The sequence below is a fragment of the Physcomitrium patens genome, chromosome 20 (genome assembly GCF_059467195.1).
Source record: "Physcomitrium patens ecotype Gransden chromosome 20, ASM5946719v1, whole genome shotgun sequence".
Lineage (NCBI taxonomy): Eukaryota > Viridiplantae > Streptophyta > Bryopsida > Funariales > Funariaceae > Physcomitrium > Physcomitrium patens.
The window spans coordinates 16,308,531-16,334,633 of record NC_143429.1 but is presented as its reverse complement, the minus strand read 5'-3'; the positions used below and the strand labels follow the sequence as shown (position 1 = coordinate 16,334,633).

The 26,103-nt window shown below is 38.4% G+C and overlaps 3 protein-coding genes across 12 annotated transcripts; all 3 read left to right on the top strand.

Annotated features, from left to right (window-relative positions):
- The first annotated feature begins 567 nt into the window (after window positions 1-567).
- Window positions 568-6,129, top strand: LOC112273591 (uncharacterized). Of its 2 annotated transcripts, none has more exons than XM_024502528.3 (12): window positions 568-800; window positions 1,862-2,110; window positions 2,300-2,463; window positions 2,643-2,779; window positions 3,207-3,380; window positions 3,597-3,833; window positions 4,137-4,237; window positions 4,555-4,627; window positions 4,830-4,898; window positions 5,254-5,361; window positions 5,507-5,632; window positions 5,780-6,129. In XM_024502528.3, exons 2-12 carry the CDS (start codon window positions 1,890-1,892, stop codon window positions 5,972-5,974), a joined length of 1,605 nt encoding a protein of 534 aa, XP_024358296.1. In that variant the 5' UTR covers window positions 568-800; window positions 1,862-1,889; the 3' UTR covers window positions 5,975-6,129. The 2 variants fall into 2 exon arrangements, with proteins under 2 accessions (XP_024358296.1, XP_024358297.1); XM_024502529.3 differs by lacking the exon at window positions 568-800 and adding an exon at window positions 840-1,313.
- An 807-nt stretch (window positions 6,130-6,936) lies between these two features.
- On the top strand, window positions 6,937-9,328 carry LOC112273594 (uncharacterized). Its single transcript, XM_024502535.3, has 5 exons — window positions 6,937-7,311; window positions 7,823-8,002; window positions 8,174-8,243; window positions 8,499-8,570; window positions 8,783-9,328. The coding sequence occupies exons 1-5, from the start codon at window positions 6,994-6,996 to the stop codon at window positions 8,839-8,841; spliced, it is 699 nt and encodes a 232-aa protein (XP_024358303.1). The 5' UTR covers window positions 6,937-6,993; the 3' UTR covers window positions 8,842-9,328.
- Window positions 9,329-12,922: 3,594 nt separating this feature from the next.
- LOC112273592 (glucose-6-phosphate/phosphate translocator 1, chloroplastic) lies at window positions 12,923-17,294 on the top strand. 9 transcript variants are annotated; one of them, XR_016498924.1, is made up of 8 exons: window positions 12,923-13,046; window positions 13,196-13,251; window positions 14,341-15,014; window positions 15,250-15,475; window positions 15,619-15,844; window positions 16,082-16,295; window positions 16,644-16,809; window positions 16,980-17,294. XR_016498924.1 is itself a non-coding variant. In XM_024502533.3 (7 exons), exons 3-7 carry the CDS (start codon window positions 14,424-14,426, stop codon window positions 16,653-16,655), a joined length of 1,269 nt encoding a protein of 422 aa, XP_024358301.1. In that variant the 5' UTR covers window positions 12,923-13,046; window positions 13,196-13,243; window positions 14,341-14,423; the 3' UTR covers window positions 16,656-17,294. The 9 variants fall into 9 exon arrangements, 5 of the variants coding, with proteins under 5 accessions (XP_024358301.1, XP_024358298.1, XP_024358299.1 ...); XR_016498925.1 differs by having other exon boundaries at window positions 13,196-13,269; XR_016498926.1 differs by lacking the exon at window positions 13,196-13,251.
- The last annotated feature ends 8,809 nt before the right edge of the window (window positions 17,295-26,103 follow it).

Here is a 26,103-nt window from a genome sequence, read left to right as displayed (position 1 = left end):
TTTTATTTTTAATTTTTATTACAGTTTTTTAATATTTAAACCCATCACAATTGTGCTCAAAAATATGATTGTTTCATAATGACTTTAACTTTAATACAAAAAGGAAAAGAAAATCCCCCCCAAAAAAATTGCTCGTTCAAATTTTGTCTCATAAGTTTGTATATTTTTTAAATTTTATTGATTACATCTCTCTCTCTCTCTCTCTCTCTCTCTCTCCCTCTCTCTCTGTATATATATATATATATATATTTATACCTCTTTGGTGTTCAAATAAAAAAAAATTAATACCTCTTATACTGAAATTGATGAAGTTTTGTTGAACACTGAAAATCATAATTAAAAGTGCATAAAATCCATATGACCACAACATCAAAGGTGAACGTGTATTTGTTTGTTTAGTATCATTGTGATCGAATATTTAGTAATAACTACCGGCTTCATCTTGGAAAGAAGCGGTCTAATAAAGTAAGTAAATGTACTGGACTGCGCATGGAACAGGTACAGAAAACTGACAAACGCAATAGAAATTTGTGCACACACACAAACATACGTCACACTACGTGGAATTCAATGGCGGATTTCGAACATTTGTCGAAAGCAAGAAGAAGATTGTCGGTGCTCGCATCACACAGACGACGCATCCGCCCGCGTCGAGTTCGTTTGAAGAGCCAGAGGAGAATGTGCCCCTCGCAGTGTCGGCATTTTGTGTGCGGGACCTGCAGAGACGGATGCCGCATTTAGCTAGGACCCTGAGGAGCCAGAACGCACGCTGCGAACGAATCGGGTGGCACTGAAACCAGGTGCGGGTTGCGGATGCTAGCATCAGTTTAGGGTTATAGAATAGCTCGTGTGCGGCCTTACTACTGCGTATTTCTGTTGGTTCTTAGGGAGAAATTGTAAGGCAGCTCTTGTGAGCTTGTACTCTGAGAAGTGGAGAGAGGAGAAGTGGATAAGTGCTTTCGGTGTTTTTGTTTTGTCCGATTTCATCTCGTTGACGGAGGATGGAATGCGTGCGCTCGGTGGTGGTTGAGTGAGTTATATCTTGTTAGGATTCGTTTTTCGTAGTGTTCCTGTTGCTGTGTGGTATAGATACCGGATACTGTGTCGGGGAATAATTTGAGGAATCCTCGACATTCGTGATGAGAGTGTGAATTCAGAACTCGAGTCTGTCCCTCCTCAGAGACCTTGCAGTGAAGAAGTTCGTAATTGATTTTATCATCCTTGTTTTACTTTTCCAATGACCGAATGACTAGTTTGGCTTTGTTCTGTTTTTGGCGAATACTGTTCACCCTCGCAATTCAACTCCTATTCATGTAATTTTTCTTCTTAGTTCTTCCTGGTTCTGGACATCGTAGCTGGTATTGCAAGTGTGCTAGCTCATGCAGTAGTTTTAGAGTTATGTTTAATGTGTGGATTATCTGCGGTATGATGAGCGGATAGATATCAACTATATCCTACAATTAAGTTTTTCTGGTTTGCTGCTAATTTCTTTTGGCAAACCATCTGATCAATTTTTGGATCCACGTGATTGAACTATGTATCCATTGCTGGTTGACATCAAGATACTTTCTTCATCCAGCTCTATGCACAAATTAGGATAGAACATGTATCTCAAGCTTTTACACGCCACTTTGATTTTGTGTAGCATTTTTTTTTTGTTTACTACAGTCTCCCATCTTGAGGACTTGGTTGTTGGCGTTTATGTGAGATAAATCTTAGCCATCGGGATAATTGAGTCACCAAAGTGCCCCTGGTTTTCTGGTGTGGTTTCCTTTCATACGTCGAGAATTGTTTTTTTGGATTCTAGACAGTACCTCATCCGAATTGTGTGCACACGTAACTGATCTATGTGCGGTCTCAGCAAGTTGTGGTAGCACCCGACGTGAGTAATGGCAGCAGCAAGATTTTGCATATCGAGGTTAAGAGCAGGAGCTGGACCGGCATTATCAAGGTTTGGTGAAAAGAGTCTCAGAACAGCCGGGAGGAGTCAACGTGGATGGACAGGAGGAGCGTTTACAGCTGGTTTTGCGATTGCCGCGGCTCACTCCGGTGTTAGGGCAGCAGCAGCTGCTCCAGCCTCTGCGGATTCCCTAGTAACTTCCGACCAAAAGTATGTCTATCTTCTCTTACAGATTGTTAAACATGTATCAAGTTAATGCAGTCGTGTGTTGGATTTAAATTTATGAGGATGGATATCGTGCTTAGGAGCAATTCTTTTTTCCTCTGGATTAATTCAATTATCTGAATGTTTCCCTTAATTATCGTACTATGATCCTGTGCTGATTTTTCATCGGTACAGATCGGGCATTCCACAAGATAATGTTCATGTTGGTGGCCACAAGCCTGGGGATTGGTTCAAAGTTCCTGAATTGTCACTACGAGATCACTATTTTATTGTACCTCTGGATCATGATAAACCTAACGGTTCTTCCATCACGGTGTTCGCTCGAGAAGTCGTTGGAGGTATACATCCTTGATAACCATAGTTTATGCTTCGTAGCCCTGAGGTGAACATCCCATATAGCTATAACCATAGCTTTCTTTTTTGTGTTAGATGTATCCATGGCATGTCGTATGCATCTTGTCTGTATTTGAACTGTTATTTGGTGTCTTTTTTAACAGTTTCTTTCTGTGGATTGCAGTTGGCAAAGAAGACAAGCTGTTGCCCTATTTACTATTTCTACAAGGAGGACCAGGCTTTGAATGTGCTCGCCCCACAGAGGCGGGTGGTTGGGTGAAGAAAGCTTGCGAGGAGTATCGTGTTGTCCTTCTGGACCAGGCACTGACAAGACTTTCTCCTACTTTGGTTGCTAAGTTTCTAATTTAATCATGAAGTAGTGATCCTAAAACAACTCGTACCTACGAAACTGTGTACAGTAACTAAAACACTTTCACTTGAAATGCACCCCCTACACCAACATACAAACTGAACATTTTTTGTTACAGCAATTTGTTTATCAATGTATGTGGAGTGCTGCTCTTTATGTATGAACTAGTCTGAATATGTTGTTAACTTTAAGATGCATGAATCTTACAACGTTATGCAAAGATGGTGCACCAATTTCGAAATCGATTTGAATTTGATGGATCACTGTTCAGTAATTATCTGTTTGCTTCAGCAACCTATTTCTTTAATTGAAAAGTCTGTAAATCTTCGATCTTTACGGGTGGAAATTTTCACAACTAATTATTTTATTATTGTACAGCGGGGGACAGGTCTCTCATCACCCCTGACTACAACTTCTCTCGCTCAGTTTGAATCACCAAAGCAACAAGCTGCTTTTCTTCGGAATTTCCGTGCTGATAGTATTGTCAAAGATGCTGAAATAGTCCGAAGCTATCTAATTCCAGGCGGCGAGCCTTGGTCTGTTCTTGGGCAGGTTAGAAATTGACCTTGTTAGAAATTGCCTCTTTTTCTGTAGTCTTAATCCGCTTTGTTTCGTTTCGTTTCGTTTCGTGTTCGTTTTTGGTTTTCGCAGTCTCCATCTGTGTGAATTGGTTCTTCAGCTTGTCATCCATGAGCTTGGATGCATCAGAATGTGATTGTGTACACTAAATAGAAAGTTCTGATGCAATGCGGCGTGGGACCTTTTCAGAGTTATGGAGGCTTTTGTGCCGTGACCTACTTGAGCATGGCGCCTCATGGTCTACACCATGTGTTACTTACAGGTGGGCTGCCGCCTATAGATGATGGGTGTACAGCAGAGACAGTATACCGTGCATGCTACAAGAGAGTGGCAATCCAGAATGCGAAGTTTTACAAGCGGTTCCCTGGAGATGCAGAGGTTGTGAGATCAGTTGTTCTTCATCTGGCGCAGTGTGAGGGAGGAGGGGTGAGTGTATTGCGATCTTCGCTCTGGTTCTTGAATGTCAATCCTGGGACATTTTTGGATACGATAACGTAGGTCTTCTGCTTGGTATTTACTTGCCCTGCTAGCTTACAGGATGAATGAGGTAAATGCTAATATTTCCTAACTTCTACAGAAAGAACGAAGTTTCAACAAACAAATTTGAGTCAAGAACATATGTTATTAGAAAAGAAACACATGAAGAGTAGGCATGCCTATTTTAGCAAGTGAAGTCCTTTGCCTGCAAATCTTCTATGAATCTTGGCCTCAGCTTTTTCTTTTCTGCAGGTACCATTGCCTTCTGGAGGATTCTTGACCCCTCGTGGGCTTCAGCTCCTTGGGTTGTCAGGGTTGGGTTCATCTGGAGGCCTTGAACGCCTACATTATCTGTAAGTCATGTTCGCTCTTCACTTTGAAGTATGTAGAGGCATTTTCACCCAATAATCTTCCCTCATCTATATGCTAGACCAGGTCTTTCCGCGCTAATTGTATCTGTTGTAAGTTTCTGCTAGATTTCTGATTGGATATGCCATCATTCTTTAAGGTAACTTCAGGAACAACATGCCCTTAGGATAGCTTATCATAGAAGTAATAAACTACAAAGTATATTAAGTGCACAAAGTACAGCAACCCTCTCCAATGAGGAATGCTTCTTAGAGTTTGTGAAAAATTGGAATTGTCTGTTGACGTTTGTCTCTGTTTGCAGCTTTGAACGTGCATGGGATCCAATTCTTGTCCCTGGAGCAAAGAAATCACTTAGCTACAACTTCCTTCGTGCTGTATGTTTTCATCCTTGAGCAAAAAGCGTACTCGGACACTATTTTTTGGCTCAAGCTACTGAGACTTGCTCAAGTGAACTTCTTCTAATTTTACAGCTTCCAGATTTTACACATTTGAATGGCGCTATCCTGCTTGGTTGTTAACTGTGTATCAAGCAGATTTGAGCATGTAGGATTGATGACTAGCCATGAAATGGTGCAGGTTGACGATTGGTTTGACTTCGATACAAACCCACTGTACGCGATTATGCACGAGTCTATTTATTGCCAGGTATGTTGGCCCACTTTTTATTGTTTTGTTGTTGTCTGTATATCGGTCCTTTACGTGGTACTTCACTATCTCTCTTTTGCTATATTTAGAGGCTGAAGAAGAATATGCAGCTATTGAAGGACCGATATATTTAGACATGCTGTATAATTTTCGGCATTCCGCAGGATTGATGTAGAATGATCTTTCATGCAGCTTTAGGTGGTTGTTATGACAATCACAGTTAGTTTGCAGCGTGAGATTGCAAGCGGGGTAGTTTATGTTTACAAATGAAGCTTCTCATATTTTTTTACTCTGCATCAAAAATGTTCGTCAATGTCTCGAGATCTGATGCCTTCTTACACTTGATTTTTCAAAGGGTGCTGCTTCCAATTGGGCTGCACACCGTGTTCGTGAGGAATTGGGAGACCAGTTCGATGCTGTGAAGGCTGCATCAAACAGTACGCAAGTCCTCTTTACTGGGGAGGTAAGTCCAGGACGCTGGCATCACTTGAATTATGCATACGTTGCACAAGCTTGTTCAGGATCCGACAAGCTCCGCAAAGATGGTTTCTTTACAGAAATTTCCTACGGATCTTTCTGACTATTGCACTCCTCTTTAACTTGACCAGATGGTCTTCCCATGGATGTTCGATGAATTGGCAGCCTTGCGTCCATTGAAAGAAGCTGCTAACATCATAGCTGAAGCGTCCGATTGGCCTCCTTTGTACAACAAGAAGCAATTGAACGAGAACAAGGTTAGTCAGTAGATAATGACGGTTTCATAACAGAAACCCTGTGAGTTTTGTTCTTTGTGTCGTTCTAATTATTTTCAAAATTGTTAATCTTCATATTTATGTTTCTATCTAGCGTTCTAACATTAAGCTCCTATGCCATGTGTTCAGGTACCCGTTGCCGCAGCTGTTTATTACGAAGACTTGTATGTGAACGTTACCCTTTCGGAAGAAACTGCAGCCCAGATTCAAGATATCAGGCTTTGGGTGACGAACGAGTACCTCCACTCTGGAATCCGCGAGGACGGTCCCCGGATTTTGGATCAGTTGTTTGGCATGCTCAAGGGCAAGTATCCCATTCGTTAGTTACAACGTACATAAGCACTCCAAGTGCAGATATAAATTGTCTCGTCAGCTATGAGAAGCTTTTTTGTGTTCTGTAGTTTGATTCACATTCCAGTACAAATACTTGTGCGAACAAATTTCATGCTGAATGTTGACCGTCAGCAATTTGTGAATCATTTCCTTCTCTATCTGCATTCCGATCTATTACTATATACAAATATGCAACACCACATGAACAAGAATTGCCATTTTTTTGCAAACTTGTGAGCCAAAACTCATAATCATTGTTGAGCATCGAATCTTCATCCGTTACTACTTTTATATACTTGCGGTTCCATATCGTTATTTCATTATTATTATTATTATTATTGTTACGGTTGTCGTGGGATTGATTTTCTCAGGAACCCCTGCTCTAAAGCCACGTAACCTGGTCAGGCCCAGTCAGCAGGATGTGATCAAAGATTCCAGCCCATCATCAATTGAACGAGGGCGACAACCAATGGTGAACAATTATCTAATCAACTTTGAATATCCCCCCTTTTACAAACGACGCCCCTTCTTTACATGAAGTGCAAATGTATGTAATCGTTTTTGTTATGGATCCCAACATGTATTCCGCATCTCCCAGGGGACTTTCTACTCAAAACTGTTGACCCCAAACTGGAAACTTACTCCCCCCGCATTCATTCTATGGGTTGTGCTTAATCAGCACTCCCTCCTCCGTATCCACGTCAGCGTTCCTAATCGAGATACCCTGCCACGCTGTCACGAGTCTCGAGACGCTCTCTCAGTGCCAAACACACACCCAAACTACACGTGTACGGGTGTGAATACGTATCTACGACGAGGGAGGAGAATTCATCTATGGAATCATCCGTCGAAGTCAAATTCATTCATCCTCATGTACTTCAGTGGGTTCTCCGCCCATGAGCCCGGCAATACAAAGGAGCAAATTCCCATTTCATCGTCTCGCACTTCCCCATACCTCTCTATCCATCTCCCCACTTCCCACACGCCGATCGCACCGAAAATTATCCACCATGGCCACCGCCGCACGCTCCATCGCCTTCCCTCCCCCTCTGGCTTTCGTTTGCGATCCGCAGAGCTCAAAATGGTCCAGTATTTGGAGCTCTAGCTCGGTTCAGGCCATGATGCCGAAGAAGGGGCTGCTGCAGACGCTGAGGTTGAGGGCGAAGGGAGTTGGCTGCGTTCGAGCCGGGGAGCGAGTAGATGTGGACGTGAAGAAGGCCGGAGTGAAGGGGGATGTCCTGCCGTCTGGCGAGTGGGCAGAGAATTTTTCCTTGTTAAACTATGAGGATTTGTCCAAGTACTACGAAGATGTTCTGTTCAAGCCCGAGGTTCGTCGTCTTTGGGGGGGGGGGGGGGGGGGGGGTTACCTAATCCTGTTTGGAAAATCGGGGACTTAATAATGTGTTGCCCTTTTGTGTATCATGTTTTTGGGCGCGCCTCTGAATGTTAAGAAGTGTTGTGTATTTGTTTGATCCCTTCAGGGTGCTGTAGGTGGTGGTGATCGGGTTAATTTGGGGGTTAATTGTGCTTGGTGCTGGTCTTTGTTTCTTCTTGACGATTCATGCGTGGCTTTGTTGTGTCTTTCGTTTCGGTGTCTGCCTGTGCGATGGTTATGTTCTGTAATCATCTCTAGGCAGAGTTTCTTGTTGTGCATGTCCTATGATGCACATTGTTGGTGCAGGCTTGTGGAATTGTTACGTATTCCTGCCTATCGTGGCATTCTGGTGAAGCGTCACATTTTTTGTCAGTGTAATGCGGCTTTAACCTGGAGCTCTTCGTGGCTATAAACTTCACTGCTGTTAAATTCCTTTTAATAGTATTAAACTGTCTTGGCTTCAGGCGCAGCCGTCCACACACCTGGCGGATGTGATGTCGAAGACCATCTTTACAGCGTCTCCAGAGCAAGCTCTCGAAGAGATCGACCACTATTTTGCTGATATTACAGGTGTTCCAGTCGTCGACTCTGATCACCGATGTGTTGGAGTCCTTTCGAAGAAGGACCGAACGAAAGCATCTAGTGTAAGCGTTCTATTCTTCATCTATGACTTATTTAGTCGCTTTCTCAGATAGTTTGTATCATAGTGCGGTGCTTCATCTTCCTTCGTGGTCTTAGAAGCAAATTGTTCTTTACAATTAACTAAATTACTTTTCCTTTTTTCTCTTTTGAATATGTCTTCATGTGGGCAACAGTTGAAGGCTAAAGTAAAAGAGGTCATGAGCTCCCCTGCAATCACTTTGCCTGCTGATAAGATCGTTTCTGGTGAGTCGATTCAACCACTGAAAAGGCTCTCCAGCTCTTTTATTAACCTATCATTGCGAGTGTTCATTCTCATAGGCAAAGTTCAAGTCATTTTTGGAACATTCCTCACGTTTTGTTGTCGAAACTTCTGCCAAATGGATTCTTCTATTTGCATTGACGTACTTCTGGGTCTGACTTATATAGGCACATGTACATTTACAGTAGTGAGATGTTCCTAAATTATGTAGCACTCATAGCTGTGCGTGGTCGTTGTAGACGCTGCAGTTTTGATGCTGAAGAACAAGATTCATCGTATTCCTATTGTGAATGACTCCAACCAAGTTGTTGGTGGGTTTTAGCTTAAACCACGGAAAAACCTTTCATTTGCTTTGGTGGTTGCTTCTTGCTGCATTGAAGATGGTTGCTCCGTTGAGTGTTTTGCGAGTTTCAAGGGGTGGTGGCATCCTAGCTCTTGAAACTACAATGAGATACATTTTCGTGAAAAAGTGAAACGCTATATTCCATTTTATCCTCAAAACTTATGTGCTGCCTCTGTTCAGGTATTGTGACAAGAACTGATATATTCAGTGCATTGGAAGGAGGCAGTGACAAGAAGTAGGCTATGCGATGCCGCTGTGTGTAGAAGTGGTGTGAATGTCATTATATGTTGTTATGGACGATGCCTGCATTTAATCATCCATGTGAGTGTTACCTGCCCGATCTGCAAGGATGCATATTCGGCAACCTTATCTAGCTGGTTGAGAACAGAATCGTAGGGAACGTAATCAAACAAAATCTGTCGAATTTGCTGCAAGATAAAGTGATTCCCTCACTGCAGTGTTAGATCTGGTAGGTTCCAAGTCTGCAATGGGTAAATACGAGAGGTAAGGAATGAAACCTTGCTAAATCCTACTTACTGAAGTCCCTAGGGAGGATCGGTAAGGGTTTCTGGACGTAAAAGAACTTGTTTTATACGACTTTTAGATGACTTGTCTAGACCAGGCTGAACCTGGTATGCTTGTTTAGATGCTTTGGTTCTGAAACATTAACGTGACATTGAAACCCGTGGTCTCGTAAATTGGAAAGATGCAGACTGTTACACTCCATTGCACAAAAGCTCCTTCGTGAAGAATGTACTCAACTCGCATTGCAGTGGTGCCCTCACAGTTCAGTCTTTCACAGTAAAAACAGGAAGAAAACAAATAACCCCAGTAGCTATGCTCAAAGACTTGTGCATTAAAATAACTGTTGCTTCGTTATGCATTTGTGCCTGATGACATTACAAATCATACGAACAATCCGAGCCATACAGACACTATGTGCTTAGCTGCAGCAGAACCTGCTTTGGATGGAGACGAATGAGGTGAACTTGTAGTTCGAACTTACGTTCCTGCTAAGCTCACATTACTGTCCTTTCGATCCACTATGCACAACTCTATCTGCCTTACAGAAATCTGCATGAATGAAAGCTTCAGTATTAGTTACACCTATTAGATCTATGACAATGTACTAACGGTCTATTTTGACATATTAAAGATGGGCATAGCATCATGCATTCATGTTTCATGACGAAGCGATTCTTTTTACACGGTTTTATGAACATTTGTTTTACATGGTTGCTCGCTTTGAAAGGTCATGGTTCAAGACATTGATTTTGTAGGGTCCTCACTTGGTAAAGAATAGTTATTTTTTGAATGATTTGATTTTGGATATGGTTTAAAGTGAAATGAGACTACGGAGTGAATCCATCTATTTTTTATTGTAAAATTAAATGTGTCAATTCAAATCTTGATTGTAACAATAATAACATACATGTTTATTTAACTTAAAATTTTATTTGTAGTATTTTTTGATACTTCTTTTCAAAATTTTATAAAGAAATTTTTAAAAATTACTTGTGCAAGTGGGTCTTGCATAACTAAATTCAAAACTCAGCATCATTCATGCCATGTATCTCCCAAACAATGATACTTGATTAATACATTAAATATTGTAAAACCTCCCAAACAATGATACTTGCTTAATACATTAAATACTAGACTTTATGAGTAATAATTGCAATTTAGGACAAAAATAGTTCGAAATGTGATGTCTTTCACCAGCAAAATAAATGGTGCATGATATCAGAACTAGCCAAAGATATAAACTTATTAAAAAAATTACCAAAGACCATGGTCTAGTTTCGACCAAAAAGCGTGGAAAACTACGAATCCATCGACGTGCTCAGTGGATCCTTCAAAATTGCAAAGCTTATTCAACTTTGTCATGTGATTCTTAGGTTTAGAAGAACCCTCCAGATCATGGTTGGGGTCTAATACGACAGTGGTCCAGACTGCAACGAGAGCGTCAGACGGAAAATAATGCTCTGCTCCACACACTCCACACACACACTTCGCAGAGTTACCCACAGGCTGCTTCAAATGATCAAATGGGTGCCCTACAGAAGCACTTGCATCAAATTCTAAGATTCAGATCACGTTCTTCATTCGATTGATTGAGAGACGTCTTTGGTCAACTGAAGACAAAAAACCAAAAAAACAAAAAAAACAACCCACGAGACGAGGTTCGCCCAACAGCATAACCAACCCCTCATCCGGATAACCACGAATTTCGACACGAGCTGAAGGAACCTCCGACACATCTGTTGTAAATATCGACAGATGAAACCCTAATAATATATCACACCACTCCATTGGCAAATGTTGATTGGTAATTCAAATTGGCCTGCTTGCCAGATCAAGCCTTGTAGTTGAAACAAAGAGTAAAATAACTATCAAACATCGCAAAACACAAAAATGTTGAGATGATCAAAAAATTGTGAAGATGCACAACACAGCCACAAAATCTCTACTCTCATGCATATTGACTGACGATGTGGAGACTTGCATTGGGAATAGGGTTACATAAAATTGGTCGTGCATAAATATTAAACATTTGAAGGTTTACATTCACATTTTGCAATAATTGGATTTGAGATTTATTAATGCTCAAGGCAAATGTAGTTTTTATTATAAATTATAAATGTAGTTTTGGAATTTCAAAGCTTTTTTGGTTGAAGATGGAAAGAATGATATTGTTAGAAGAAAAGTCAATTCTCTTGTGGTATTCTATTAATAATAATACTTTTGGTAGGACAATCTTCATGACTTGGAACAACCAACTAAGAAACATTGCATAGGTTTTGGTATAATGTATAATTCAACTTTTTTTCCAACTTTCATTCTAACTTTAATTGAGGAGTTTTATATGACTTTAATAATTCAAGATATTTTTTGAATTTTCATTCTATGTAGTTGTGTTTTATTTTCTAAGAAAAACACACAAATCTCTAAGAAATGTAAAGAAAGCCTAATTATTGTTAATACCAAATTTGTTTTTTTTTCCTAATAAAATTCATCAATATCCATCTATATATCTATTTTTCTTCAATTTAAAATAAAAAATAAATATTTTTAATTAAATCTTCTAAAGTTAGATTTACTTTTGTATGACTTGATAAAATAATTATATATTTTTAATAGATCAATTATGCTTGAACCACCTCAATTTTTTATTATTAAAATCAATGTTTAAAATGATCAACAACTTAAGATTTAAACAAAATTAATCTATGTTTCAAGATTAGTTTTTAAAAAAAAAAAAAAAAAAAAAAAAAATCTCTTGATTTTTTTTTTTTTTTTTTGTGCACACATAGAAAGCAATTACATACATTGATGTTTTAACTAAAGTTTAGATGTCCAACAAATATACCAATAATATGTTTTTATTTTCTTTATATAACTACAAAATAGAATTTGTTTGAAAAGTTTACCAAAAACTACAGTAATTCTATCCAATAATATATATATATATATATATATATATATATACACAAGTATCATATCACAACTATTGAACAATGAAAGTATTGTTAAGAATAACCCTTTGTAAAAACATTTTGCTCAAAAATAAATTTAATAGTACTGATTCCATGTGGTTGGAAATAAATTCTCAAAACCAACACAGTCAATTTTAGCTAAAATGTAGAATAAAATGAAATGTTAACTACATGTACACAAGTAATTATGCTGATACTATCTTTTTATAGCATAGAAAATAACATTAAACTATTAAAGTTCATGTGTGAAATTCACTATTTAGAATTAAATTGCACTTATAACAAAATAATATGGTATATCTTTCTTTTGAAAATTGTATCTTCTAAAAGTTAAGACTATCGGTACATTTATGCCCGAAACACAAAGTATTATGATTAATTTTGATGATCTCACCCTTTGGAATGAATAAAGGAGAAAACAATAAATTTAAAATTAACAAAGTGAACCATCTTCGCAGTGTGAAACGACTTCCCAATCTAGTGGTGTGAAACCTCCACTCGAGGCCTTAAATAAGCTATACAAGAATAATAATAATAATAATAATAATAAAAACCCCGTTCACACCGCGAATGATAACAGTAGTGAGAATTAACCTTTCGGTCGAAGGGGCAACCCTAGAGGCATCCTAGGTTTCGAAATGGGCAAAATTTATCGGGCAAGGGCAACTGACCTAAAAAATAATACAAAAATAACAATATATAACAAGACCTTGGGGGAATGTTTGAAGTTTTTGTCTGCCCGCTACCCTCTGCCCGAGACCGAAGGCAACTGTTCACAGTGGACTTGAGCCGTTGGGAGAGCTGCGAGGTTGTCATCGATCGTGCATCAATTGCTTGCTGGACTCTTCGGCACAGCCTTGAATTCTCGATTGCGTGCATTCGCCGTAGAAGAGACCGCTCCGAAATACGATCAGGTGGCAGTTTACCTCGAGAGAATTGGTGGTCTGGTGAGTTTTTTCAGGCTTTGTGAGGTTTTTTTGTGGGGGGGCTTTCATGGATCGGTGACTGACAGGGAGTTCCGTGGCGTTGTCGTCGTGGTTTTGCTGCAATTGGGTGAGGTCTTGAACTCGGTGGTGATGTTTGTGGTGTGCGACAGTTTGTTGATGAAGGAGGTGTGGTGGGTTCGGAATTCCGAGGCACATCGGTGCGTTGGTGAGTGTTGTTGTTATGGTGTGTTTCTTTTTTCTTTTTTCTTATTGTTATTTTTGTTGAGGAGGGATGATCGCGAGTCGATTGATTATGGGTCAGTTGCCATTTTCGGTGTAGTTCGTGGCTGTGTGAGGAATTGGAGGTGGACAGTTTCAGTGATCGACTTCGCTGCACATTGCGGACGATGAGTTGGCTACAGATTTATGTCTTCCTGATGCACTTGAACTGTGGAGATTGGTCTACGTCATCTGAGTGTATAAATTTCAGCTTAGTAGTGACTTGTAGGAGTGGCGTGACTGCTGGAAGCTGAACTTGAACTCGCGGGAACTCGTCAGTAATGACCTGATTCTCTATAGTTTGTGCAGTGTCAGTATGAAAGAATGTACATGTTCAGGAGTTTCAAACTGGTATTATTTCTTCTACGGTCTCTGTGCGTGGGTTGTGTTTTATTTGTTTTTTCCCGATCTTGTTTAGTCGTGTTCAATAACGCACAAACAAACCCACCGATGAATGTGGAATCATTCTGTTCATTTGAATTTTGAAATCACTGAACGATTCGGGACAGTCTATGTTCGATTGATCATGGCATTGAATTCCTTCCAGCGGGTCCTATCAATTTGGTGAATTTTTTTGTGAGTCTTCACGTGTGAAAGAGTGGGTTCGCTATGGGGAATGTGGCCGTTTCCTTAGACCGTCGGAAATGAAAAAGCATGTGAAGAATATTTTTTGTAAATTTACCTGTCTAACGGTCTTCAAATCCTAATTTGGTTTTCTTTGTTGAAAATTGTTACTTTCGAAAAACATAGAAGCCTACCCTCTGCAGAAGAACATCTTCCAGTAGTGTTTTTTGTTGAATTCTGACAGTCTGGTTTTGTGCATTGCGGAGTCTTCCTGTCTGTCATTGTTGGAGTGCTTGATTTCCACGTAGAACTATGAGATCTTGGGTGCATTGTGGACTATCAGAATGTAATGGGAATTTCTAGTGACACACTACAATCAAATGACAGGACCACTTCGGTTCTAGGACAGCAAATGGTTAATGCATTTCCATCTCGAAATTTGACTTATCTCTATGCTTGATAATGTCCACAGACCTCCTCTGTGGAGAAGAAAACACATCAACAAGGAGGAGGAAGTTAGCCTAAGCTAGCCTGTATAGACCAAAGTCCATCGTCATGGATTCATTTACGTTATCCAGCATGGTCTCTACAAGCAGCTCTGACTTTGTGCGGTGCTACATCGGCGGCTCCTCGGTCCAACCTGTTGCTCATTTGCAGAGTGTGTTTTCTCGTGTCAGCACCCACAATGCGCGGGTTGCATCGACCAAAATATTTCTCAAAACATCAGTTTCTTCAAGCAGCTTGAGCTCCTGCCCTTTTTTTAGTGGTCTGTCGTTGCGTCTAGCACCTATTACTAAGAAAGGAGAACTTGTAAAAAAGTCACCCGTTTTGCGAATCGCTGCACAAGCCTCTGGTGCAGACTCGTCAGATGCTCATTCCGACGAAACTCCGAAGGTTGATACAGCTGCGGTGGCCAAGTCTGATGCAGCGCACAGATTGAAAATTGGGACCTATTTTGCCGTCTGGTGGGGTTTAAACGTTGTGTTTAATATCTATAACAAGAAGGTGTTGAACGCGTATCCTATGCCTTGGTTGACATCCACACTGTCACTGGCAGCTGGTTCTGCGATAATGCTTATTTCGTGGGCTCTAAAGATTGTGGATCCACCTGAGGTGGATGCAGACTTCTGGAAGAGCCTTGCCCCGGTATGCGCTAGGGTGTCAAACTCCTTTGTTGCATCTGTTTTTGATTGTTCCTGTATGTGCATTTCTGCAATTGGTTCGAGTAATGAGCTGTCAGCGCATGACAATACTTGTTGACATAATTGAGGTGACGACAGTCAGGAAAGGTTTCTGTTTTAATTATTTTTTCTAGATTAAAAATTTGGAGATATGTCTATGAGCTTGGTTGAATGTATTACTGAATCGGTGCACTATGCAGGTAGCGCTAGCACATACAATTGGTCATGTGGCAGCGACAGTGAGCATGTCGAAGGTTGCAGTATCTTTCACACACATCATCAAAAGTTCTGAACCTGCATTTAGTGTAATCATCCAGAAACTGGTCTTCGGAGAGAATTTTCCTCTGCCAGTATATCTCTCTCTCCTGCCAATTATAGGTGGATGTGGCTTAGCTGCCGCGACAGAGTTGAATTTTAACATGACAGGTTTCCTCTCTTGCTTAGATCTTGTTTCATTCCGTGCTTTAATATGCTGCTGTGGCTGCTTCACGGATCAATTCTTTAGGTTGCAAATATATGGGATACCTTCTGGAGAGTAATCGCTGGTTTATATTTTTGCCGGTTGACAGGATTTGCAGGGGCTATGATCTCCAACATTGCCTTCGTATTCCGTAACATTTTCTCAAAGAAGGGAATGTCCAAGGGCAAGAATGTTGGGGGGATGAACTACTACGCATGCCTCAGCATGATGTCGCTCGTATTCTTGACGCCTTTTGCTTTTGCTGTGGAGGGCCCCAAGGCTTGGACAACTGGTTGGCAGGCAGCGCGACTTGCCCATGGCAACCAAATTTTATGGTGAAGTCATCGTTCCACCTTTTGAAATCTCCTCCTTGGGAAGTCGAAAACCTTCTTCTATATCAACTGATGTATGTTTGATGCGACAGATATTGAAGAGTCATTTTTGCAGTTCCTTAAAGATGTAACGTTCACTGAAGATCAGATAGATGTTTCATGTTTTCTGTAGATATGTCAGCATTGTTGCGAGGGCATCCTGCTGATGTTTTACTTGAGCTGACGATTGTTGATATGCAGGTGGGTCGTGGCACAGAGTGTGTTTTATCACTTGTACAATCAAGTGTCTTACATGTCATTGAACGAGATTTCTCCTCTCACATTTAGCATCGGTAATACCATGAAGCGTGTCACTGTTATTGTATCCTCGATCATCATCTTTCACACAAAAGTCTTGCCCATCAATGCCTTGGGTGCTGCCATTGCAATTTTCGGAACCTTCTTGTACTCTCAGGTAAACACTCGAGTCCAGACATCACTTGTTCAGAATGACGCTCAAATACGATTGCATAACGTTTTTTTCTTTTTACAAGAAGTTCTGAAGCCGTAATTTCAAGAGCATCACAGAAATATTGGCCTAGTTCATGGACGGCTCTGCCAACTCAGTAGGCAGAATGTGTTCAAATTTTTAAACGTCTCTTTACCCCTCTGGTTTTCAATTAAGATTTTCGACGTGATGGACCTGAAATCTTCTCAGTGGATTTAGACTGCTCAAAGCTTATGCAATCGTTTGATGCTTGGCTTTCTGAAGCTTGGTGAATGATCGTTCGTCACATGCTTTTCTGTTTCTTTCATTTTGCAGGTTAAGCAGTAAAATTTACACGCGCAAAAAACTTGCATATTTGCAAGAACCTCTCTTAGTGCTTCGCTCTGAGTTCACAGATGAAGAATTTTGTTCCAGGGCATCGTCCTAATGACGAGGACATATTCTGTGAAGATAGATTTAATAAGATTGAGAACATGTTGAGGTAATGGATATCTGCCCGTGAACTTCTGTGTCACCGTCGTAGCCAGCAGCAGCATTGTACTGTAGAACTCCACTCTTCCTCTTCAATTATGCGCATTAACTCCATTAAGCTGTAAGTTCCGTAACCATTCGCATACTAACAGAAAGCACAGTTCTATGCTATACTCCCAGCGCTTCGCTGGGCTTTTTGGAGTTCGAGAGGCGCGGAGGATGTGGACCTTGTTAAGTTGCCGACAAGAAATTCAGCTCTGCAGCTGCTGGTTCTTGAGCAACACATTTGATCAAGAGTTGGGTTACAGAATACAGAAAGATTAGAATTAGTTTCTTTGGTATGTTTGAGGAAACGTGCTTCGGTTTTTGTGTCATGGTCTTCCATCCTAATATCAGGACGGCAGCTTGCAGCTCCGAGAGCTCGGCAACCTGTTAAGGATTGTAATTGTGTTTTAATGTTCAATTTGCAGAACTTTCTTGTTTGCCTAGTTCCAACCGGACAATACTGTTATTGTATCTCTTTTGAAGAAACTTTAAAATCGGACGCTCTCAAAGTACTCTTCACACCTAGATCGTATTATGAACTGATGCTTGAGTACACAAGTTTGAAGGCAAGAGCTGGTTTCCTGTAGGCATCTCGTTTGCATTTTGAACCAGCCTTCTATTGAGTTATCAATGTCATACAATCTGAAACTCACACCGCGGCAAAGGTTCACCGAAGCTGATGACAAAGTTGTAGGAAGTACGGTACAGATATTGTTATCTGACATTGCTCTATCAAAGCAAGGAACTCATTTGGTAGGGATGGGACAATTTTTAAGGCATGCATGATGCCCCTCAATCTTAAATTTGCACTGCTGATTGAGCTGATTTTGCATCAAGCACCGGTAATAATTCAATGAGAGAAGGGTACCCTGCAATAGGAGGCACATTTCACTGTCATCTGAACAGGACTGGAGCTCTCTGCACGCAGATGGCATGTCTTGCGGAAAATTTGTCGATATTTACATAGAATAAGTCCTCGAAATTGAGTTCAGGAACGCAGGGCTTGTGTTGTGTTTGTCAGATGAATCTGAATCTAGATGAAAGGGGTTAATTTCCATGGCGCGTGATCAAACACCATACGATGGAACTGAAAGTCTGGTGGCTCCACACTACCACATGGACGCATTCGCAAGCCTACTCCATGGCCGTGAAATCCTCTGTCACGCAATACGAAGCCCAGGAGGGCAACCATATTCGAAGAATCCTGCGTAGACGTCATCCATTTCCTTCCAGGAAGTTTGCATTAACACACTATGAGCTAATTTACAGAAGCTACTTTCAGGCACGCTTCTCGAAGTTAGCAGAGCATTACAGTTATGGGGGAGGAGGAATTGGCATAGATTCTGGCTTGACTCGAGGACCCACGGAGACAAATTCCTCCAGGCGTAAATGGAACTTACTCCTCACCCACCCTTCGGTGCGCAGGTGAAACCCTAAACTTGGGTTGCTCCCTCGGAGCAGAGCCGTGAAGAAATCGAGCAGTTCGGCATCCATCGCGCTGACCGTTTGTGGGAGCCAAGCGACAATCCGGAGCCCCATCGGACTGGGTCCGAGCTCTGTTTTTTTTTTTTTTTTTCTCTTCTTCTTTTTCCCGTGTCTTTCACCCCCCACACACCTCGGCCTACTTCAAGTACTCCAGGCATCTTCTTCGTCTTCCCCCTTCTCGCTGGAGATGGAGACCGCCCTGTTCAGACTTCGTCCAAGTCAGACTCACTGCAATCGTGTGAGGGTCGCATTGTCGAGCACTTTGCTGCGTATTTGCCTACTGCAAATCTACTGCTTCGTCTCCCTCCTCGTCTTCCTCGTCTTCCTCCTGCAAGTCATTTCACAGCAAGGAACACTCATGCAATTCCTCATGCTTTGAATGGAATTCTCGTGCAAGGATTAGGGTTTCAGATGATCTCCCCCACCCAATGTTTTAACTTTCTTTTTGCCCCTTCCAAATTCATACATAACATACACTTCTTAAATTTGTCAAACTCTAAATGATGCACATCATGGAGTGAAATTTATTTATTTTACTTATTTGTTTTCTAATTTTTAAAATTTTTATTGATAGTATGGGTGGGCATACACTCATGTAGGGGATCCATTCATGGACTAGCTCCAACTAATCTAAACCCTAATACACCTTCCAGTAGCATTTGGAGAAAAAGATGCTTCTTAAACTCTATTCCCCACCACATGCACATAGAGTTGATTTTTGAAGTCCAAACCAACTTGAGTCCAACCCATTTTCCTTATTGGATTTGAGTGACAATATAATAAGAGAGCAGACCCCTAAACTTGGCCAATCTCGTTGGCCAAATTCTAGCATTGTATGATTCTTGAGGAAGAGTATTTTTACATGATGAACACATTTTGATTGAAACTATGCAAAAAATAAATTAAATTAAAATAAATTGACTACAGGAGGTTAAGACCATGAATGATCATTCCAAGGGCTAATTTCCTCACCAAGAGGAAAAACAACAAATAATACATTCATACTTACGTAGAAATTGAATTTCAATGTACCAATTATTCACCATATTATTGAATACTTCTTTTGATGGTAAGAAAGTAAAATAATAGTTTTTGCTTTTTGTCTTTTGTTTTCTTTGTTTAAAACTAGGCATGTGTATGCAGGAGCTTTTTGAATTTAATGTGATACAGGGCAGAATTCAAAGATTGAATTAATTGTTATTTTTCTTTCTCTAAAGGAGTTAACAGTTAAGGAAGAAATAATAATAAAAATAATATTAAAAAAAAGTAACATCCTATGGGAATTTCCATGTGGAAAAAGTCAACTGGAACTACCTCCTCAATCATGGGCTATTCCGTAAAGGAACTTCCTAAATTATTTATTAAGAAACGAAACAAAACAAAACAAAAAAAACTGAGAAAAAGTCTCTCGTGGCCCTCAGGAGGAAGGGTCGTAGCGAAATTGTCCTAGCTGGACTCGCTGTCCAACCAATCAGAAGAGTCCATGGACCCAGCTGGACGCCACCCATTGGATTCGTGAGGTGGATTGCGCACGTGGATCCAACTGGACATACCACTTGTCGTTCCACGTGGTCCCTCCAGCTGTGTATGAAGCGGCGAATAAAAGGCCAAAAAGCCATCGAAAAAGTTTGATTCAGTCACCACCTTTTGGATGTATCATCGAACAGGATGAAACTTTTCTTCATTCATTCTCCCACAAAGTACCAAAAAGCCTGAGTAACGCTTTAAAGTGAGTCCCCAACTACCTTCTATGTTGTGAAGCCATGAAGGTCACGAGATCTCTCTCATTAATCAAAACCATTTGCACTCTTCTTCATTAAATGGTCAACGATTGTGGATAGAGGAGCCACTAAATTGTAGGGTTTAGTTGACCATGTGGAATAGTGGATTTCGTTGGTGAGGGTTTTATAGGTTGTTCTTTATGACTTGGTGGTGGACAAAACCATGCACCCACTCAAAAAGTTAGTGGGAGCCCAAGGTTCATTTTGAACGTACATTCAATGTCTAATTAATTATCCTACGACTTCTAATAATATACATACCTACATATATTATTTTTCCATTTTTGTATACATGGATTATAAAGAAGAAAGACAAAGTAAGGTGAAATGCTGGAGTGGATGAATGTAAGTTTTGTAATGAGGATGAAGTGGAAGGGAGAAAGGGGGAGTGGATGAGACAAGGTCTTTTGGGATGTGAAGTGAGTCGGCATTTTAAATGGCAAGCTTCACTAATCAATTAATGTAGGTGTGATAATGAGTCATTTTGGGTCCATATTTAAACTTAGCACATAATTGAGCCTTATTCCTATACATAGAACAAGTAACTTGAATGTTCCAAGATTGCATTAGTTGTGGTCAATGACAGGACAAAGCTTCAAACTTTGCAAGCGTTACTTTATTTTTATTTTTTGATTTAATTGTGTTGATGGCGGTAAACAATGGATTGAATGGGAGCTTATTGGGTTCAAGAAAAACAGAAGCTTACCAGTGTATAATATAATAATCTTTATGAATTTGATTATTGTTGTTTCTGTAGAGTTGGGGAAATAGGGTTTTAGAGGCGTGAACATGGTGTAAGTGTTTATAAAAAAATATTAGCAAATAGGCAAAGACAACTAACAGTTCTCCACCAATAATTGTTCACGAGGACCATATTCTAGCTCAATTGCATGATTGTGTATTTATTTTTTTGGTTTATGAGTCAATCTTATTGCATGTACGAGTACAAATATATATACACACACACACATGAATGGTATTCATTATAAATATGTATGTATGTACTGTTAAATATTTGTTTTCTTGTGTCGGCAGGTGCAACAAGTTGATATGAATTGTATTATTCTACCCTCTCCGTCCTCCATCATATATATATATATATATATATACCTTAAAAAAAATTGGCATTATTTATTTAGTTATTTCATTGTTACTATTCTGTGTATTATCCATGAACATAACAAACTAGGTGCCTTCCCAAATGGTAATATTCATGGTAAGACAGAGCAACCATTGAAAACACAAGCATGTGTAAATATGGATGAACAGAACTATCGCTGATGAAGAGCGTTCAAGGTGACAGGAAACTACTTCAAGAGAAAGGGATGAGAAAGTGCCGCTACCGATATGAATCATCACTTTTGGTATCTGAGTGAATATTCATTCATTCATCGTCCACGGCGAGCCTGTTTGGGGGGAAACAGATGAAAAACGGTAGAGCAGCTTCCAAGGCTGACTCGGGTATAGGCAACCCAGTCTCCATAGCCGAGTCATGGGGATGACCCCCTATTACCCCAAGCACATGGGCAGGGGCAGTTGCCATGATTCCAGGCCCCAACTCACTTGGTCCAATTTCTATGTAAGACATTTACGAATGAAAACATTCATCCAAATGAAATTTACGAATCCATCCATCGTTATCAACACTAAACTCCGATTTTTTTCCACAATACCCACGTGGCGGTTATAAGTGGGACTCATGGGCTGAGGAGGCTTTTAGGTAAGCATTTGAACTAACTGCCCTTTCGAAGGGGAAAAGAGGGAAAGGGGGATTGATCCTACGTGGCCAACTTGAGGCTGAGCTGGACGCTGCCCACCTGGGCTCCATACCCCCCCTCCACAATGCCACCTCCTCACTTTGTTTGCTTGCGTGGCGGCCCTGGAATCATCCCATTGGCCCGGACCCCTCTCATCGATTCCTTTGATGAGGTAGTCATTGGCTCCCAAGATTGCCCCTCATTGCCATGTGGAAGACAAGGTAATAAATGGGAATGTTGGCATTCACCTAAATACTTTGTGGTGGATTGAAGAAGAAAGAGGAGGCCTATTTGCAAATACAACAATGAAATGCAATAGGATTGGATGTGGTAATATTGAAATAAAGTTGGGAATTTGGTTATTTAAGCCCCACCTAACCCCCCTTAATTATCCCACTTGGATCATGTGTCTCTTGTTCTCTTGTTCCTCTCCCAATTTCATATACAAAACTAATTAATTAATTAATATACACATGTACTCCTTTTTTCTTATTGGAGATAAATATTTGTTTGAGGTTTTAACAATTATAGGACTTTACAAGTACTAATAATAGTTGTGATAATAATAAGTAACAAGATGTATGTATGGTTGCATTAGTTGTGGATCGAGTAAAAGCATAATTATATATATCATAAATAATAAATAAGTCTATATAAATATAATGGTATTGATATGTGGATTGTTATTTTCGTTGTATTATTGTTATATTGGCTTTTAATAAACTCATAAATGTGTCTATATTTTTGTACCTGTTGTAGGGGTTATAAAAAAACAAAAATTAAAGTTGAATGGTCTCTTCATATCTGATAGTCAATTAAATAATGTAGAACGTGTGTGATGATATTTGTGAATAAACAAAAAAGAACGAAGAATTCAAAAGACATAAGCAGTAGCCATGATATTTGAGTTTATTGTCAAGTCATGCTTTTAAAAGTACTAATATTATAATTTCCAACATCTTAAACATTCTTTTGGAGCTCATTCTATATATATATAGTATTATTATTTTTTACGATCAAGTGTCTAATTACAATTTTATCAAAAATTGTCAATTCTTTCGCCAAAAAATTAGACATGGATGCTTTTGCTATTTCAAAAGAAGTTAGAAATGTTTAGACAATTTGTTCTTAGTTACGTTTGTTTTTAGGCCAAACCAAACAAAACTATGCTAAGTGAAATTCCCTAGTAAAGACACTATGGAAGGATTTCGTGAAATAATTTTCCTTAAACAAATGAAAATGAAACTTGGCATAAAACATCATCAAATATCAGATTGTCTATCATTAATTTTATACAAAAATATAATGTCTAAAAATGACTCACGCTAATATATATATATATATATATATATCTTACATGTTCATATTTACGATTAGAGTTGTAAAGCGTGGAGAGTATAAATAGTCGGTACTACTATTCTGTGTTTTATATAAACGAAACATGCTGAAGTACACAGTTCACCATGACTGTGGTACCAAAAGTATTCTATTTCACTCACAAGCTTTGTTATTTAGGACATCAAGCATTCCTTTTAAGCAAATCAATGTAAAAAGAAAACTAGCCTGTAGGTCTAGAAAAGTAGCCTTCACCATGGCATGATTCGGAAAACGATTTCCACCCACTAATTTGGTAAGATTTTTGGTTCTCAAAAGGCTGTTTTAAAATCTTTCGTAACGATGTAAAGTTTCAATTTGAACTCTCAATTATTGCACTAAACATAAGCCCTAAAACATGTGTGCGTGTGTGTGCATATATATATATATATATATATATATGTATATTATCATGAAAATGCATTAAAAGGAACATCCAACTGCTTGAAGAGGACTTCATTTATTTCAGGCACAATCGAAACGTTCAACAAAATAAATGAACGAATAATAAAGTATTATAAGTTCACTTAGATCTTACTTGTCCACTAAGATTCATCTAAAATATGAACACTTTTATTGATTTGTTGAGCTGTTCCACATGTTGGTAGGCTACAATAGTCAAACACTACTCGCTGACCATTGCAATGAATATATAATTGAACAACTTCTATTCATATTGTGTTCTCTTATTTGTTCATGAAAACATCAGTTGATAACTATTTAAAATTACTCAATTCATAATTAGATGATGTAATTTTTGTACCTTTTAAGTATTGTGAAATTCACACATAATCATATATATATATATATATATATATACGCACACATATCTTTTTACAATATTTAAGTTGTGTGCCTTGTTAAAACCCAATATTGTGAATCAAAATTATACATTTCTTACTTGAAGTATTCAATTATACAAGAATTGTAGATTTTTGCTGAGGTACTTATTATCACATGCATTGTCAATCTATTTGTAATTTTAAGAGAACAAACAAACAAACCAAAAAACAAATACAACAACATGAATTCAAACTTGCAACTACTTTAAATTATTTTCGAATTTGTGCATTGTAATCTCCTTGGAATATTTGTTACAAGGATGTGAAGGTGTAGCCAATGTCATGTAAACTCTCATGTAATACATCACACAAACCTTTTTTAAGGTTGCTTTATTAGAGTGTCATGGAAAACAACATTTTCATTGCTATCTCATAGTTATCAAATTCAAATCATGACAAATTGGTTATCTCTAATTCCTCATGCCAATGAAGGGGAAATTTGATGTAAGATTAATAAACTTTGTTAGCCTTAGGAGACAAGCTTGTAATTGAATCACCTTGACTAATCATGAAGGCACAACTCAAAAACATTGATCAGTTTTATCATTATTTAATCTATTTTTATTTTCGTGTACATTCTTAAAATAACACTAGAAACCAGCAGGTTCAAACTAAAAACTTTATCTAAGTTTTGAAATTGACAACAGTTCAAAGATTTTATTTTTATTTTTATTTTTGTAACCGTAAATAATTGAGCAAATTGCATCATTGTAATGAGGGTAAAATTTGATACCATTAATACGAATATATAATTCTACATTCTGAGTTAAATAGTGTGCAGAGATGTTATATTCAAACATCTAATATAGCATGAAAGAGTTTTTATGTATATATATATATTGTACTTTTATTTATTTTTGATAAGTGTGTACAACATGAATTTGATTAGTTACACATTCCATCATATTGATGTATTTTTACTAAAAGCCCTCTCTCTCTCTCTCTCTATATATATATATATATATATATAAATTTGGAAGTAAAATCATGTCACCAAAACATACATACATACATATATATATACTAAAATTAAGATCAGAGAACGCTTGTTTATTTATTTATTTTTTGTTTTAAAAATGTGTGTAATGTTTTTTAACCCAACTCATGAGAGAGTAAATCAATTTATCACCTCTTACAATGAGTATTGTTGAATAAAAAATAAACATTTACACATGTGAATAAATTTATTTTCATTTCTACCCTGTATATAATTTTATGTTTTTTGAAATTGATTTAGCAGATTTGCAAAGTGATGTCCTCCTAGTTGATCAAGAACTTTTTCTCAAAGTATCATTTTCCAAAATAAATTTCATTATTGAATACTTAATTTATAACAAAAGATACATGACTGCATAATGGGCTTTTTGGATTCCCATAATTAATACATACTTCGGCCATTAAATATAAATAGTTATGTGAATTATATTTAATTATTTGATTTTTGGAATATTCTTCATGTCAAACATTTCAGATCTTCTTTTTGAATTATGTGCAAGCATTAACTATTACTCTTCCACTTTAAATCATCTATAGCGAACTGAAATTAATAATCTAGTTGACAATACACAAAAAACAACTACGGTCAAACTTTCCTTTTATTTATGTCATCTAATTATAACTACATTATTTTTTATGCTAAAATCATCCTTTCTTATTATGTGAAGGAGAGAAATTGATAGTTTTTACGTAATTCCACATTTTTGTAAGGAGTATTGTGTTGTAATAATTGAACAATAATAAATTTGAATTATAAAGTAGGTTTGTTATTGAATTATCAATATCGAAACCAAAATTATGTGCAAAGTTACGACTGTCTGTGATAAGATGATCACAAAGTTTTTGCACAAAATCTTCTTTCAAATTCAAGATTTTGTAATGAACCATCTTATTTTTTATACAATTTTTAAAGTGTATATATATAATACAGTTCAAAATTTATACATTCAGTTTTAAATATTTACTTAAAAATTGACCAACAGAAGAGACCTTGATTTATTTACATTTTGATGGACTGTTAAAA